Source organism: Melopsittacus undulatus, chromosome 10 (genome assembly GCF_012275295.1).
Source record: "Melopsittacus undulatus isolate bMelUnd1 chromosome 10, bMelUnd1.mat.Z, whole genome shotgun sequence".
In the NCBI taxonomy this organism is placed as follows: domain Eukaryota; kingdom Metazoa; phylum Chordata; class Aves; order Psittaciformes; family Psittaculidae; genus Melopsittacus; species Melopsittacus undulatus.
In genome coordinates this window covers 8,546,212-8,561,855 of record NC_047536.1, presented here as the reverse complement: position 1 = coordinate 8,561,855, position 15,644 = coordinate 8,546,212, and the positions used below count along the sequence as shown (strand labels likewise).

General features: G+C 54.3%; 1 protein-coding gene across 1 annotated transcript in view; it reads left to right on the top strand.

Annotated features, from left to right (window-relative positions):
• The first annotated feature begins 1,227 nt into the window (after positions 1 to 1,227).
• The window catches only part of ABLIM3 (actin binding LIM protein family member 3), a 49,924-nt gene continuing 35,507 nt past the window's right edge, over positions 1,228 to 15,644 (top strand). The window contains exon 1 of the mRNA XM_034066801.1: positions 1,228 to 1,526. Within this exon, the coding sequence (XP_033922692.1) occupies positions 1,514 to 1,526 (13 nt within the window). The 5' untranslated portion in view covers positions 1,228 to 1,513. The remainder of the gene's footprint in view (positions 1,527 to 15,644) is intronic.

The window sequence follows — 15,644 nt, the reverse complement described above, 5'->3', positions numbered from 1 at the left end:
TGTCAGGCAGAAGAAATCTTCATAAAAGGCCCCAAATCAGCACTGTAGGACAGCCCAAGCTATCTGGCCATGCTGTATCAGCAGCACTGCTTTCCCCTCCAAGCCCTGCAGGTATCCCCACTGCTGGTTCCACTCTTCTTACCCAGTCAAGGCCTCTGGGAGAGAATAGAGCCGAAGGGGACAGGCAGCAGGGCATGCAGTGAGCTGGCTGCATCACCGGCAGCACAGGCATAGCTCACACGACCTGCTACCTGTCTTGTCATGTCACTGCAAACATCTGCTGCACACATAGAACAGCGAGGGAAAGGGAAGCAAAAGGCCCTCTCAGAGCAGCATTCCAGCCCCAGGAGCGGGAGAGATGCAGCGCCTGTCACGCTGCATGAAAAACCCCTTTCATTAGTGGCAAGCCTATAGCTTGCCTCTTTGAATCCCAGCATAGCTTCCCAGGGGCTCCCAGGCAGAGCAGGCACAGCCCCATCTCCCCTCGCACCCTGGGAGCAGGTCCGCTGGGTAAGGCTTTATTCTGACAGATAATGTCTCACAAACAAAACGAGGAGCTAATGGCTTTGAAGCCCTTCCAGGAATCCTGATGTGCTGCCAGCAAAGCTGCTTGCTGATCATGGGGGAAAAAGCCCCCTCTCCATCCTGCAGCCAGTGCAGGCACCCACAGCCCTCTCCCTGCTCCCAGCATGGGACAGGCAGCAGGCTGCAGGATGTGTCCAGCCTGGACAGCGGCTGGAGGGGAACCGTGGCACGAGAGGAAATCCAGATTTCAGCATCAATTGTACACACACACACACCACCTCTGTCCTGGGACAGCATTCCCTTGCAGCTCAGCCACCACAGGCCAAGCTGGAGGGTGAGCAGTGCGGGACTGCAGCCGTCCCAGCAGCGCTGGGTGGGCAGCGAGCATCACCGGGCAGGAACGGGCAGCGGGCAGGGCAGGGAGCGGGCAGGGCAGGGAACGGGCAGGGCAGGGAACGGGCAGGCGGTGCCCGGCAGATGGCGGCGGTGCCGGCCCGGCTCGTCCCGCAGCCTTCCCCCGGGTCGGCCCCCCCCCTGCCCCGCTTCGTTCCGCTCCGTTCCGCTGCCCCGCCCGGTTCGGCCGTCCTTGGGCTGAGCTGCCGGGGCGGGGCGGGCCGAGGCGCTGCGCGTCCCCCGCCGCGGCTCCACACCCGCTATAAGAGCCGAGCCGAGGCGCAGCGCTCCGCGCTCCGCAGTGCATGGCCGTGCCTCGCCCGCGGTACCGCGGCTCCGCCGGGACCCTCCCCCGGGCCGGCCCCGGTGTCCGCCGGGCCCCCTCCCAGCCGCAGGCACCCTTGACCTTGCTCTTGGGGAGCCGGCGGTGCGGGGCTGCACTGGGATGCGTTAGCCGGCGGATCGCACAGAGGTATTCCTGCTGGGAAGGAGAGGCAGCCTCCTCCCGCTGAAGGGAGCGCGGAAGGAAAAGAGGATTTAAAGAGCATCTTTGCCCCCTTTGTTGGATGAGAAGGGCAGAGGAGGGACCAGCAAGATGAGCACTAGCAGTAAGTATGGCATTCCCTTGCCATGGCTGTGGGAACGGGGCTGATATTTGCACTGGTCTGGCTGGGAGGAACTGGAAAGAAAATGTCACAGCCAGGTTGACAAGCCTAATAGGATGGATTTTTATTATTTCCTGCCTGGGTTTTGCTTTCTGACAGGCTCTGGCATTGCTGGCTCTTCTTTCATGTGGGCAAAGCCATGGTGCTTATCTCTGCTGAGTACTTTTGGCTTGTATTTCTGGGGTTTGGAGGGCAGATCATGGAATAAAATGTTGATACGCAACATGGTGAGAGGGAGCCAGGAGCACTCTGACGGGCAGCAGGCTGACTCGCTGATGCTGCTGCCTACATATAAATGGACATGGGGGAACAGCCGATGGGGAGGAGGAGCAGGGTAAGGAGAGACCCAGAAACCAGGGGCCTGAGCAGAGCACAGGTGCAGCACTGAAAAACATGTACTTTCTGCAGCTGGGGATGTGGGTGTTTCTTTTGTGTGAGCCGGGGACAGAGGCACTCATGCAGTATGCATGAATTCCTAAAGCAGAGCATGGAAATGTGCTGTGTAAGATGGGAACTGGCACCTGGTACTATTCTGGCTACTTCGGGTTTTGTGTCCTTGTTACAAAGTCTGGAAAGATTGATCAGGTTTGATTGAGTCACAGTCAATTTCTTATCCCTTGCTGATACGATGTGTGGCAGCAGTGCCCACCTCACTAGCACAGCTTTGAGCTGTTCCTTTAAAACCAGTGAGCCCATAGCCAAAGGTGTCGATGCTGAAGGCCACCTGAGGGTCGTCCTCCTGGGATAACCTGCCTGAGGAAGGCATCCTCCCCTGCTGTGGGTCCTAGAGGCTATATGAAGACAGGAGGACTTCCCCAGGCAGAGAGCAGCAGGAGTAGTGACTTCTGCATTGCATTGGCTGTTGAGGTTTCTCAATCCGAAGGCTTGGGGTGGTTCCCAAGCAAAACACCGTGAAAAATGCCTTGGCATGCTGCAAGGCAACAGAACAGGTGATTCCAGCTCTGTTGGGCTGTGTCAGAGCCGAGAAAACTTTCCAGGTGCCCTCTGCTTCAGACACGCCTGGGACCAGGAGGGAGCCTCCATCCTGGGGAATGGGGTTGGTGGTGCCTGGGCAGGGAACAATAGGGACTGATTCTGCGCCTGCTGGGTGCTGATAACAAAGGGTGCTCCTCTGCTTCTCTGGGTAATGAGCCCCTCTGGTGTAGAGGGCTGGGATGTGCTCGCTGGGGTCAGTGGCCACAGTGGTCAGGTGGGACTGTTAAGCTTCCTCTAAGCCAATTTTAACAAATGCATGTTGGTTCCTTTTGGGATTCCTTTCCAGCCATAATAGCCAGCTTGGCTGCTGATAGTGATAAGGGCTGTTTATGGCACTGGTGTGTTATAGCTATCTGATTGTGCAGCAGAGCTCCCTCGCTGGGTCCTCCCCCACATGCAGAGAGGTGCCAGCAAACCCAAATATGCTGCTTGCCTGTTGCTCTGACATGACTCACAGGAGGAGGCCACCGGGTGTGCAGCAAGCACAGGGCTGGGTGTCTCTTGGGTGGTGCTTCTCTTCCTGCCACTGCCTTGCTCTGTGACCCTGGGCACATCATTGCTGTGCCTCAGCTTCTGAGTTTGCTGTCACCATGGCTCTTGCCCAGCCCTTTGGATGCCTTTGCCATCTTTGCCTAAATATTGCCATTAGTTCTTAGTAGCCAGGGGTTTTAGTAAAGGTTTGGGGACTCTGTAACATCTGCTGACCACTTCTGTGCTGTTGATCATTTATGGATTGCTTAAGATCCCTTTGGGACCACAGGTGGTATGAGGGCTGTGCACTGCCTGGAAGGCAGTGGGCTCTGCCCTGTTGTGCTTCCAGACTTTTTCTCAGTAGCTGATGGGTTCAAACCAGGACTTGCTGTACCCAAATGCTGGCTCATGTCTCTTGTTAGCTAAGGCACGATCTCCTAGCTGGTTCTGTGAGCAAGGCATGGGGTGCCATCTCTCCCATCAGCATGTTCTGTGACTGGTGTGAATGTTGCCAAGAGCTGTCTCCTCACTGCTGCCTCACCCAGCTCTGCAAATCCTTACCCAGCCTGTATCCCTCAGGTTTGTGTGCCTGGGAGGCAAAAAATGAGCTCAGAAGCCTTGTGCCATTACCATCTGTGCCATCTCTATTTCATTCTGCTGATGCTACCTGGTGGTGACCTGCAGTGGCTATTGCATCCCTTTGCTAGTGGCCAGTGGCTCAGGGGAGCTTGGTGCCGCTTGCTGGTCAGAGTCTGCCCTGCCTGTGGCTCTGCCTCCCAGGCATGGCCAGCTCTGCTGCTCTGGGCACTGATTTTTGTCCTGGCTTTTGCCCATTCCCTGCAGTGACCAATGGCTCAGATGTGGTGGGATCCAGCCAGCAGCTCTGCTGCACTCCAGCCCCTGGTGCACAGCACTCTACCTGTGCAGATGGGAGGAGAGAGGGAGATGCAGGAGGAGGGATGATGAAGCCAGATTGTGCATGGGCTGATCATGTGCAGGTGTATCTATGGCTGCAGGACCAAGATTTTGGGGCTGACAAATCAGATGAGCAGCTGAGGAGGAAATGCCACCATCTGATCTGTGAATTCCCACTGCTCCTTTCCACTTCATGCATTTAGAAAACACTCCTATCCCATCTGAGGCTGACATGAGGCAGGAAACCTGCGGCTGAGGGCCATGGCTGGCCCCAAGCCATGTTGTTGTGCAAAACTACCTGTGAAGCCTCCGGGGAGCTCTGTGCAGGGTTTGCTGGGCTGTATAGATGTACCTCTGGACATGCTTTGTGCACATCACACAGGAGGCTTGCCAGCCCTTGCTGAAGGGACAGAGGTTTGCTTTTCACCCTGCTATGGGTCCCAGGCTTGGTGGACCCATGTTGTCATCTCTCCGTGATGCAGGAAGGCAAAGCCATATGGAAATGTGCTTTTAAGGTGAAGAGGAAAAGGCCTTTGATCTTGAGTGTAAACTCATATCCTGAGGCTGCAGATGAGACTAGGTGGCCCTGAGGGTGCAGGGGTTGTGCTGCTTGGGAAGGTGGCTTCTCCTCCTCCTGTGCTCACAGGTGTGCAGTGAACATTTGGAGGGCACAGTGTTGATGTTTACATTGGTGATGGTATTTATACCTCCCACTCTGCTAAGAACTGCTAATTGGTTGCAAATGGATTCATACATTCATAAACAGGTCAATCAGTGCTGCTCTGCATTTCCATTGAGGCTGGAGCCTGTAGCAGAAACCCTTGCCCGAGAGAACACCTCTTAGTTTCATCCCCTGAAATCACCTACGTTCTGTGCTCAGCCTCAGACTGTTCTGGTGTAGGGATTTTAACATGACCAGTGCTGTTGTTGGTGCTCATTAAAAGGCAAAGGGTTGGAGCTGTCATCTGCCATGAGGATTTAAGACTCTCTGAAATAAGTGTGAATAATTCCTTCTGCTGTTTTGAAGGTAACCATCAGGTTTGGGTGCTGCAGGTCCATGCAGGGAGTACAGTCTGAGTAGGGGCCGTGGGAAATGGCAATTGCACAGTGTCTCCTTTGGTCCAGCTCTGTTGGGGTGGGAGGGGATGCTGCTGGAAGTCTTGGCACGTGTCTTGTCAGGAGCAAGGTGTCCCTGGTTGTTATAGTCACCCTGGTCTGAGCAGCTGCTGGGGGAGGCAGGTTTGGCAGGCTCTGGATCAGTGTTGCAATGGGTGATTGAAACTGGTTCGCAACCTAGAGCTCTTCCAGACTCCTTTCTGTCTCCAGCATGTACTGGAAGACCAGAATTTGTCCCCTTGATAAGCGAATTCGGGGGTGGGGGGGGTGGGAACTGGTACCGTGTATCCCACATTCTGTTCCATCTGAGCAGCTGATAGCCTGTTGGAGCATGGAGAGCTCTTGCAGAGGGTTTGGTATGTGAAGTGGGAAGTTGCTCCAGACCACCCCTACCCCTGGACCTCTCGAATTCTTCTCTGAGGCTTCCCTAATTGCAGAAAGCTGGGGAAGATGACATGAGGAAAGGTTGGCCAGTTAAACATTTGATCAGGAAGGCATCATAACAGGTACTGGTGAATGCAGCATGTTTGCTTGGTTGTTTTTCATTCCTAAATCATGCTGCCTCTTACATGGTGATCCACTAAGCATAATTACCCAGTAATCTCTAGGCACGTGTGGTTACAAGGTGTTTACCAGCAAACTCTATTAAGTCCCTGTGTAATTAAAGAGGAATCACATGGTGCTGCACATCTCTGGGAGCTCCAGCTCTGCTCTGCACCAGCCAGGGTGATTCACCACGTCTCACTACCCAGTGAGGTAGGACCAGCTGAGGAGGACATGGGGTTTTTTCCCCTATGTTCGGAAGTGTATTGAACCCAAAGGGATCAGCCTGTTGGTGTGGTGAGCAGTGGTAGTGTCTTCCCTGTGAGGAGGCTCTGGGTTTTGTGGGGTGACAGCAGGCCTGGGGGGTTATGCTGCAGGTGAACCTTTACAGTCATAGCACTCATGGTTCCTGGTCAACATTGATTCCCATTTCATCTTTGCAATGCTCAGGCTGCCACAGGCATGAAGTGAATGGAGGACAAAGCACATCTCCAGTGAGGGAGGACCCAGCAGAATGAGATGCTGACTATGCTCCTGGGTGTTTGAGGTGGGCTCTGGATAAGCACTCATGGTCCTCACCCCTGCTCCCCTGATTGCTGCTGGACAGGCTCTTCACATGCAGTGGGGAAAGAGGCAGGTCTTCAAGTAGAGCTCTTCTTTCTCTGCAGCATCTTGTGGAGGAGAAGAGCTTTCAGAAAGGCTGGAGTAGACTCTGTTCAAGGTGTGGGTGCAGGTGGGATAGCAAAGAGAGGAGGGACATGGATACAAGAGAGTTTGCCTTAGATTAGAAGCTACCTTCCTAGCATGTTCTCTCCAAACCTAGCTATGAGCATTGCCTAGGGTCCATGCTTCTTCCATGGAGGGCTCTAGCACTGTGTTCTGCAGGATTTGGGCACCAAGGAGAACTCTGGGCTTTACACCCACATCTTGGTCCTCTCAATTATCACTCTGCTGCCACAAACAACCTGATAGAAATGGTCCCCTCTGTTCTCCCGGGCAGCCTAGCAAAGGGATGATCATCCATTGGTTCACTTTGATGCCAGAAAATTGAGAGCACTGGCAGCTTCTCCCTGTCCTGGAGCGGGTGGATGGACTCTGTCCTCTCACCAAGCTCTGTTCAGGCTCTCCTGCAAGCCATCTATCTTGGCAGCTTGCACTTTGAAGAGCAGAAGCCATGGAAAGTGTCACTGCAGGCCAACAAAGTGCATGCTGTAAGGTCAGTTGAAGCAATTGAATTAATTCAAGGGCCTACCACGCTCTTATAAAATAGCAAGTATTCTGATGACAAAGTGATGATCAGTTTAGCCAGATAATGGTATTTGTGATTGCCAGCAGGCTGGGCTGACGACAGACTGTCCTGTTATCAGCAAGGAGTCAGTTGTGCTGCCTTTGCAGCAAAGCTGCACAGAAGTGAAGGCAAACCCACCAAGTTCCTGCCAGACCCTGCAGTCCAATCGTGATGGTGTCGTAATGAAGTGGTTGGAACAACTAATTATGTATTTTTAGACCAAATACATCAGCATTTCTCAGTTGTGAGCACTGCAGCACCTCCGGGAAGCATCCTGGGGATAGACTGGTGATGGTGAGGACTCAGCTGGGAAGCAATGGAGAAAGGAGAGAGCTTTGCAGGATGAAAGGGGTCTTGGAGTGACCACATAGGGAAGGCAGAGCCCAAATTGAGACCCAGGAAGTTTGCTTGTGAGCAGTTCAGGATACGCATGGCAGGGGGTCACATCCAAAGTCCTCCTGTGACCATTGGCTCTGTCCCATGCATCTGTAGGCTCAGGAAATCACTGAGGAAATGGAAGAGATTGAGTGCACTGATGCACAGCCCTGATGGACATGCCTTGCTTTCTAGAAAAGGAGTATGGGGCACTTAACAGGACCAAACTGATCTAGCATGCAGCAAACTGCACAGTTCCCATTTATTCAATGGTGGGTTGGGTTTTGTTAGGCTATAGTTTATACCTGCATGTTTAAGTTTGGGTATAGTCTTCTGAATGCTTTATCAGTAAGGGCCGTAAGCCCTGGTCTGGGAATTGATGTGCTTTCACCACTGCCTGGGGTAAAGATCTGAAACAAAAAGAAGCTGGTGTTACGGTTTCCTTATGCAGCCTATCTGACCTTCCTTTCTTCTTACCCTTTCTAAACTGGCAATGTCCTCTGAGCCCTGAGCATCGCTTGTTTTTCACTTCATGGATGTCTTACTCTGCTTTCATTTTGAATCATTTTGGTTTTGAGACTTGAACAACTGTGAAAGTCGCTGGGATGAATGTTTCTCTAAGGAACAGGACAGCCTCAGAGGGGAGCATGGACGTGAGGGTTTGAAGCTGTCCTGTTGGCTTCTGTGTTCTTACTTGGCAATAAGTGTCATGTTTTGGAGAACACTGCACTGCTGTGGGGTGAGAAAAGCTTTTCTAGCACAGTGTCAACCCCAGAGCCCTTCCTCAGCTCAACTGGAGTCCATTGTAATCTGAACTGAAGTTTCAGGATTTGACCTGTTCTCACAGTAGTGAATTACGTTACTTTCTCAGATACATGCAGCCAGGCTGCATGAGCCAAGCTGGATGAGACCTAGACCAGAACTCAGACTGGGAGCTCCCAACGTGCACGTGTCAGGCTCTGCAGTTCAGCACCCCACACAAACACACTTGCTTGTGAAGGCACATTGCAAGGCCCTGCCTGTTCTTCACAGCATCTGTGCTTTGTACTACCTAAATCTGAGGATCTTGCTGCTTTTCTCCTGGCATCCACCCCTGTGGGACCCCTGCATACTGCAGTGTCCCAGGAGCACTGCCCAGCCCAGGGGCACTTGCTTGTGGAGCTATTTTTAAGGCAGCTGAGGGACCGGGTGGGTTGTTCCACAGCTCAGCAGCACTTGCTGGGACATGTTGGGTGCTGTGATGGGATCTCCCAGTCACAGCTGCTCCCCAGCCTGGGATCTCAGTGGAAGCAGGGAGCGTCCCAGTGTTTTACTCCTAATAAAGGACTTTCCCTGCTGAAATCCTCAGAGGAGCAGGAACAGGGAAGGAAGCTCTGTGTGAAACCCATTTCTGCTTCATGTCAGAAGCTGCAGCCCATCCAAGCCGTGTGAGCTGCCTTTCCCAGCAGCCCCTCTCCAGAGAAAGGGGTTTCCTTGCCTTGGCCATGAGGCAGGGCTGGATCAGGGCTTGTCTGTCGGGTGCTGCTGCCCTGCCTGTCTCCTGCTGCTCTGATTCAGCTTGCCCCTCCCCAGTAAAATAACCTCTGTCTGGCCTGGCCACAGCGGTGCCCAGCTGGGTGGTGAGCGGCTTTCTCAGTGTGCCTGCAAGGTCTGCGTCAGCCAGGATGCCTGTGTGTGACTACAGGAGCAAACAGGTCTGTGGTCTGCCAGGAAGGACCTGCGGCAGGTCCCTATGGTTTATGCTTGCCCTGCAAGCTGGAGATCGATGGTCAGGTGCTGAGTACAGCACAGGCATGGAAAGGCTCTCCTTGCCTAGCCTGAAGAAACGAGGACTAGAGCAGGCAGAGGTCCCAAAGTCCCTCTGGAGGTGGTGCAGACCCCACTTGGTCTCAGCACCCAGCTCATATGCCTTCCATGTGGGGCTGTGGCAGCCAGGTCCAGGCAGCACTGGGCAGGCAGTGTGCTGTGCATCTCAGTGCCGGCTTCTCCTGCCATCCGAGCAGGCAGCTCTGCTCCGGATTTTCTCTCTCTCAGCTCATATCGCGGCAGTCCTCAGAGTGTGATAGAGCACAGGCTTCCCCGCTCCCTCATCTGCGCTCAGATCACGGCTCAGCGCTGGTCCCTGCAAACCCCTCCCTCCGCCTCGGCTGTGCCGGGGGCTGTGGGGTGTCGTTCCCCATCGCCCCGCTGCCCCCTCGGCACCCGCTGCATCAGCTCGCAGTGCTCGGAGGATGAAGAAGGTGGAGCAAGGTAAGATGAGCTCCCCCTAACCTCCTCCTGCTATAAATAGCCGCGTCACCCAAGCATCGTCTGGGAGCGATGGGAGCGGGTCCGGGCTCCCGCAGACCTGCCTCTGCTGCAGGCACACCTCGCCCTCGGTCAGCAGGGCTCCCGCCGGTGGCACGGAACGTGTCATCGCATTAGCACACCACGGGACACCGCTCAGGTTATGCACAGCTTAATCCCGCTGGCAGCCGCCGAGGCTGGAGTCCTGTGGCTGGGTCAGGCGTGCCCTTACCCCGCTGGCAGCGGCACTGACACAGCTTGCATGGGAAAGCTTCCTCCTGCGGTAGAGCTTTAGCAGCTCTGCCCTCGGCTCTGCCCGGGTGCTGGCATGGATGGGGCAGGGCAAGGAGGTGTCTGGTGTGTGTCAGTCTCTAGGCAGAGCCTTGGTAGGGAAGGGGAAGGCAGCTGTTCCACAGGGAATAACCAGGTCAGGGAGAGAAAAGGGGGGTTTGTGGTGCTGGTACAGCACCTGTGTGGTGCTTGAGTGTTTCTTCACTCCATCCAAGCTGGGTTGGAGACTGGGGTTGGTCAGGAAAACCATGGTCCTCTATATATTCTGGCTTTTGGCAGAGATGCAGTTCTTGGGGTAAACTGTGTCTTTAGAGGGAGTTTCACTGACACCACCAACATATCCCCCACCCCTTGACTATCAGCCAGCATGGGAGCCAAGCAGTATAGCAGCTTACATGAGCATGGACATACAAAGAGAAACACAGCCATCTTCTCAGCAAGGAAGCCCTCCTTCATCTGGTGGCAGATGCTGAGGCACGAAAGGGGATGATGCCCAGCTCACAGCCTTTTATTCAGTAAGCAAACCCATCCCTTCATACACCCACAGATTCTACTTGAGAAGACTTGCCCCATTGTCCCACCATCTGTCCCAGTTGCCACCCTGGGAGAGGAGTGGGTTGAACCTGATCCTTCCCCTTTATGATGGGAGAAGCCTGACAGTGCTGGCCAGGGAGAGCTGAGGATGAGCGTGGATGTTCTCCCCTCCCCTGCTTCTGAGAAAAGGAAAGTCACTGCCTGCATAGTGAGTTATGTGGTGATGACTGCTTATGATGGGTTACATATAAAATCCCTTGCATCCCTGAGGATGCTACCAGTTGAAAGCTTTTATGGCATTTTAAAAATAGCCACAGAGGGAGAGAGAATGAGAAGATGGATAGGTAGGTGGATCCCTAATAAGGAGAGGAGAGGAAACAGCTCAAGAGGGAATGGAAAGACTTTAGTGAACGGCATGTGAGTGATTACTGAGGGAGGGGGTGGTGTGGTCATACTGAGCTGCATGCCCAACGGGAATGGGGAACCCTATAAAAAGCCTGGCTGTGAGATATGCTCCTTGCACGTGTGGGGAGAGGGATGGGGTGAGCATCAGCTCTGTCTCTCCTGTGGGCGCTCGCTGTGTTCTACAAGTAGCCGTTAAAAATAATCCCTGACTCTTGGATGCCTGGGCTGGGCTGGCTGCTGCTGCTCTTGCAGCTCCAGGCTCATCTGTGCTCCATTCCTGCCTCCAGGCGCTGGCTGACAGCTCTGCCTGAGAGCTGATGGATGAGGTTGGTCCTGGCCCTGGCTTTTCCCAAGGTGGCCTTTCCCCACCTGGGCTGTGCTCCAGGAAGGATGCTGAGAGCTGCCTCTCTGCTCTGGCTTCTGGCTCCCTGCTGCCTGACAGCTTGCAGCACCTGGGGGCAGGATCGGGTGGTGGGGCTGTGGCTGGATGAGGATGCAGCTCCCAGCGCCTGGCTGGAGCAGTGCTACCAGGGCTGCTGGCAGGAGGTCTCTTCAGCAGGACAGCCCTGCTCTGCCTTGTGTCACTGCCAGCACAGCATCTTCCTGGTCCCGGAAAGTGGCTCCAGGCCCTCCCCTGTGCTTGTGGCAGCTCTCCCCATCACTCAGGGAAGATTACACAGAGCGTCTCCAAGAAATGCTAATTGCTTTGGCTTGTGCTTGGCACAGCAGAGCCACTGGGCACTCAGAGCTCTTAGTCAGCTTAGAGATCTGCCAGATCCTTCCTCTCCTTCCCCTGGAGAACTGGTGGAGTTCTGCTGCAGCCGTTGCTGATCCCCACATCCCTGGTTCCCAGCTGAACTTCAGGCTTGCACCCGAGCTGGCCCAGAGGTCCTGCATACCCTGTGGCCCAAGGCAGGATGTGCTGTCACCAGGGCACTGCAACCTCAGGGTGAAACACCCCAAGCTGAGCCCCCAGCAGGCACAGTGCTGGAGGGAGGGTGGCTGGAGGGGCAGTGGCAGTTTCACACCCTGTGGGATGCTGCTGGTGCTGCTCTGTACCCCCAGACCACTCACTGCTACTGCCCACCCCCGCTCTGCCATAGCAGTTGAAAGCTCGGTGCAGCTGGGTTTGTTTGGTGCAGGCTGCTGGGAAGCATTCCTTGGCTTTGCCCCCACTCAAACTGCAGGGAGAAAGCAGTGCTAACAAGACTCCTCTGTCAGACTTGCCAGCCTGTCACATCCAGGCTGTCTCCCTCTTGCTTGTCTTTTTTTTTCCCTTCCTGATCAGCTAGGCAAATACCCAGGGAAGCAGAGGCTGGGGATGGGTTATCCCTGCCCCATTCCAGGCTGGGCAGTGGTGATGCTGGAGAGCATGTGCTGCCTGGTCCTTGCACTGGCCTCATACAGGGGATTGCCACTCATAATGTGCTGATCTCATTGTATGTCTCAAGCCCACAGCTTGCTTTAATGCTGTAGCATGGGAGTCCAAGTGCAGCCCCCTCTGTGGGTGCTGAGGTCTCTACCCACCTCCTTTGCCAAACCCTGGGGCAGCCGCTTGCCTGGGGAGGGTGAAGAGGTGCCTCTTACCCTGCTTGGCTTCTCCTGGCTCCAAGAAGTTTCTCACTGGTGTGAAATAACTTCCGGAGGAGCAGCGGGTGGTTCTGAGCCAGCAGCACAGCCCAGGAGTGCCCATGGCCCTCCCCAGGGCAGGGGTACCCCCAGCCCCTGCTCCTGCCTTGTCTGCCTATCGTTGTGTTGCTGTGGGAGCATCCTGCAGCAGGTGGCAGAGCAAGGGCTTGCCAACAGAGGTCATCTGCGGCTGCCCTGGCCTTCAGTCCTTGCTTGATTGGGCAAAGGTGGCACAAAGGGTCTGGTCTGGGACATAATTCTGCTCCTTGGCAGGAAGGTTTTGGCTCATTTAAGCCAAAAGTGTGCGCAACAAAGCACATGTTCATTTTCCCTGTTGAAAGGGGACTTGTTCCCTCTGGAAAGTGCCAGCTCTGCTGGGCCTGTTGGCTGCCTGTTAATTGTCGCTAATGAGGAGCTGGGAGCTGTGGTTTTCAGAGGCTGTTGGGGACAGACCATCGGTTCAGCCCGGGAGGGACATCTCAGTGGGAAGGGAGCCGTGACCTCGGCGCGGGTGAGTTTTGCTGCACGAATGGGTTTGTTAGTGGAGAATGCCCCAGTTCCTGTGCCTACAGCACAGGGCAGCAGCGCTTAGCCCTGACTCCAGAGTGGGGAGCATGGAGGGTTAAGAGGATCTCTGGTGCTTACTGTACACAGATGGATTTATTTACGTGTATATATAGCAGAGAGGTGGGATGGGGAGGGCTGTACCCACCCTGTCTGGGAGGGAGGTTGAATCTCTGTGGCTGGTCCATGTCAGGAGCTGGGCAGCAGGACGTGATGCCAGGGCTTGGCTGTTTGCCTGCAGCCTGATGGTTGAAGGCTGTTCTTCCCCTGGCACCAAAGGCTTTTAGCAGGAGACAGCCGTGTCTGCCTGCCTGCTGCTTCCCGTGCTGCAGCCCCTCTGTTTGAAGTGGGGTTTCTGGGTGTATGCAGGAGCTGAGCAGAGCAGACGGCAGGGAGAAGGAAGGGACAGGATTATGTCTGTGCCCAAACCCCTTGTCTGCTCCTAAGTTTATTGTTCTGGATGTGCCTTGTCCTGCCGTGTCCCCAGCCTGGTTTGTCCTTGCCCAGCACCAAGCCCTGTTTGCCACTTGCTGACCCCATCACTGGGCTGACCCATGTTCTTCCATCCCAGGCTCAGGATGTGGCTGGGGAGATGATTAAGCTCCCCGAGAGTGTTGTACAGTGTGAGCAGTGGTGCAGGGGTGTGCTTCACCTGCCTGTGCTGCGGCAGGGACAGGGGTCCTCTCCCACAGGTGCCCATTGCCTGCTGCCCTGCTCCAGCTCCTCCTGTAGCATCTGTGCTAAATACCTTGGAGTTCCTCTCACCTTCCCTGTGCTAAAATGGCTGAGCTGTTCCACCCACTGCTTTTCCCAGGAGTTTTCTCAGTTTTCCTCCTGTTGCCATCAGGCTCCCATGTACAACCAGCCCTGCTGACCACCTCCTGCTCCCCATATACTCTGCTCTCATCCCCATCACCAGTGGGCTGAGACACCACTCTCTTTCTGCTGCAAGAGGCTGTTTCTGTGTTTACTGTTCAGTTATCGCAAGGGCGACTCAGCAGGGGGGAGCTTCCCTCTGAGGATTTGTTATTTCATTAGAAAAACCAGCCAAAGTGGGATGTTATTTTTCCATTCCAGCTGAGAGAGGCTGTAGTTGCTGTTTTCTGACCCAAACTCTGATGTCTGTTTTTCAATTCTCTGCCTTAATGAAGTGGGACGGAGAAGCAAGAATGGAACATGCTTTGGCAGTGGATGCACCTCGTATTCTTGCAGTACAAGGGCTTACAACAGTGAATTTTAGTGGTTTTGCCTCTGCCTCTTACCCTGACCTTGGGTCAGGGGTTCAGGTGAGCCCCAAGCCATGCCACAAAGTGTACTTCACCCCCTACTGCTTCCAGGGTCCTTTCACAACCAGCCATGGAGGTTGCCCACTGTGTCCTGGAGGGACCTTTGCTGGGGCTGTCACAGCGGTGCCAACAGACAACATCTCAGTGGTGCACTCAGTGCACACCCTGGGTCACATTGCTGAAGGTCACCTCAAGGTTGGCACCCTCAAGGCAGCTCTCTTCCATAACATCCATACTTGCCCATCCCATCGCTCCCTCCTGCCCCAGCCTTTGCCCCATGACTTCAAACTGTTTCCTTTTTTTGTCTCCCCCGTTCCTTTTCCTCTGTTTCTCTGTCAGCTTTGTTCACTGCTGTGTACCAGGGTTGCCATGGCGACTGCCAGAGCATCTCTCTGCATCCCGGAGTAGTGGTCCTGCGCCTGCCCTGGCAGTGTCAGGATCACAGTGTCCACCTGCCACCTCCTCCCAGGGATGGGGGTCCCTGGGACCATCCCTGTGACACATCCTGGGGTCTGGGGAGACAGTGGATCAGGACATGGGGTGGCTTCACCAAGTCAGGACTGGGCTGTGCAGTACCTTGTGCAGGGGCTGTGCAGGGAGGGGAGCTGGCAGGGCTGGCTGCACAGCACTGCTTCATTCTCCTCTTGCTGCCAGAACTGTTCATCTTCAATAAATGTTGGGGTTTTTAGTGTGCAAGTGCTACTTAAGGAAAACAGAGGAGCTGCTGCAGCACAAGCAGTCCCTTTGGGTTTAATGGGCAAGACAACCTGCCAGCAGAGCAATATAGGATTGTATAAATATGAGCTGTTCCCCATGTTCCAGGACATGGGCTTATTCCCAAGAACAAGAACAAAGATGCACGTTTTTCAATCCTAGGAGCCATGCTACTTCTTCTGTTGATATCATCACCTGTAACCATGCAAGTGACTGCAGTGACTTGGCCTTGCCTTGGCCAGGCTCAGAGCTGTGGGTTACAAACCTCCCTTTGTCTTTGGGCAAAGCATTATCTGGATCCCAGATCCAGTCTTTGCCCAGGACTAAGGCTGGTAGTGGAGACTTGGAGGCATCCCCTGGCCATGGTCTGTTGCTGGATACACGAGTGTGGTTTGTGGCCTTCTGGTGCTGATTTGCAGACAACAGTGTTATCTCTTCAGTATTTGTCAGAGCTGCTGTGCCCCTTTCATGAGGTAATTAGGATGACATGTTATTAGCTGATTACTGGGGAAATGTATATTTACTGAGGATTTATTCTGGAAACAACATTAATCTCCTGTATAGTTGCTAAACCCCCATAAATAATCTGATTTTGATAATCAATTGCTATCACAGCCCCCCCATAAATCTTAATTAAATGCACATTTA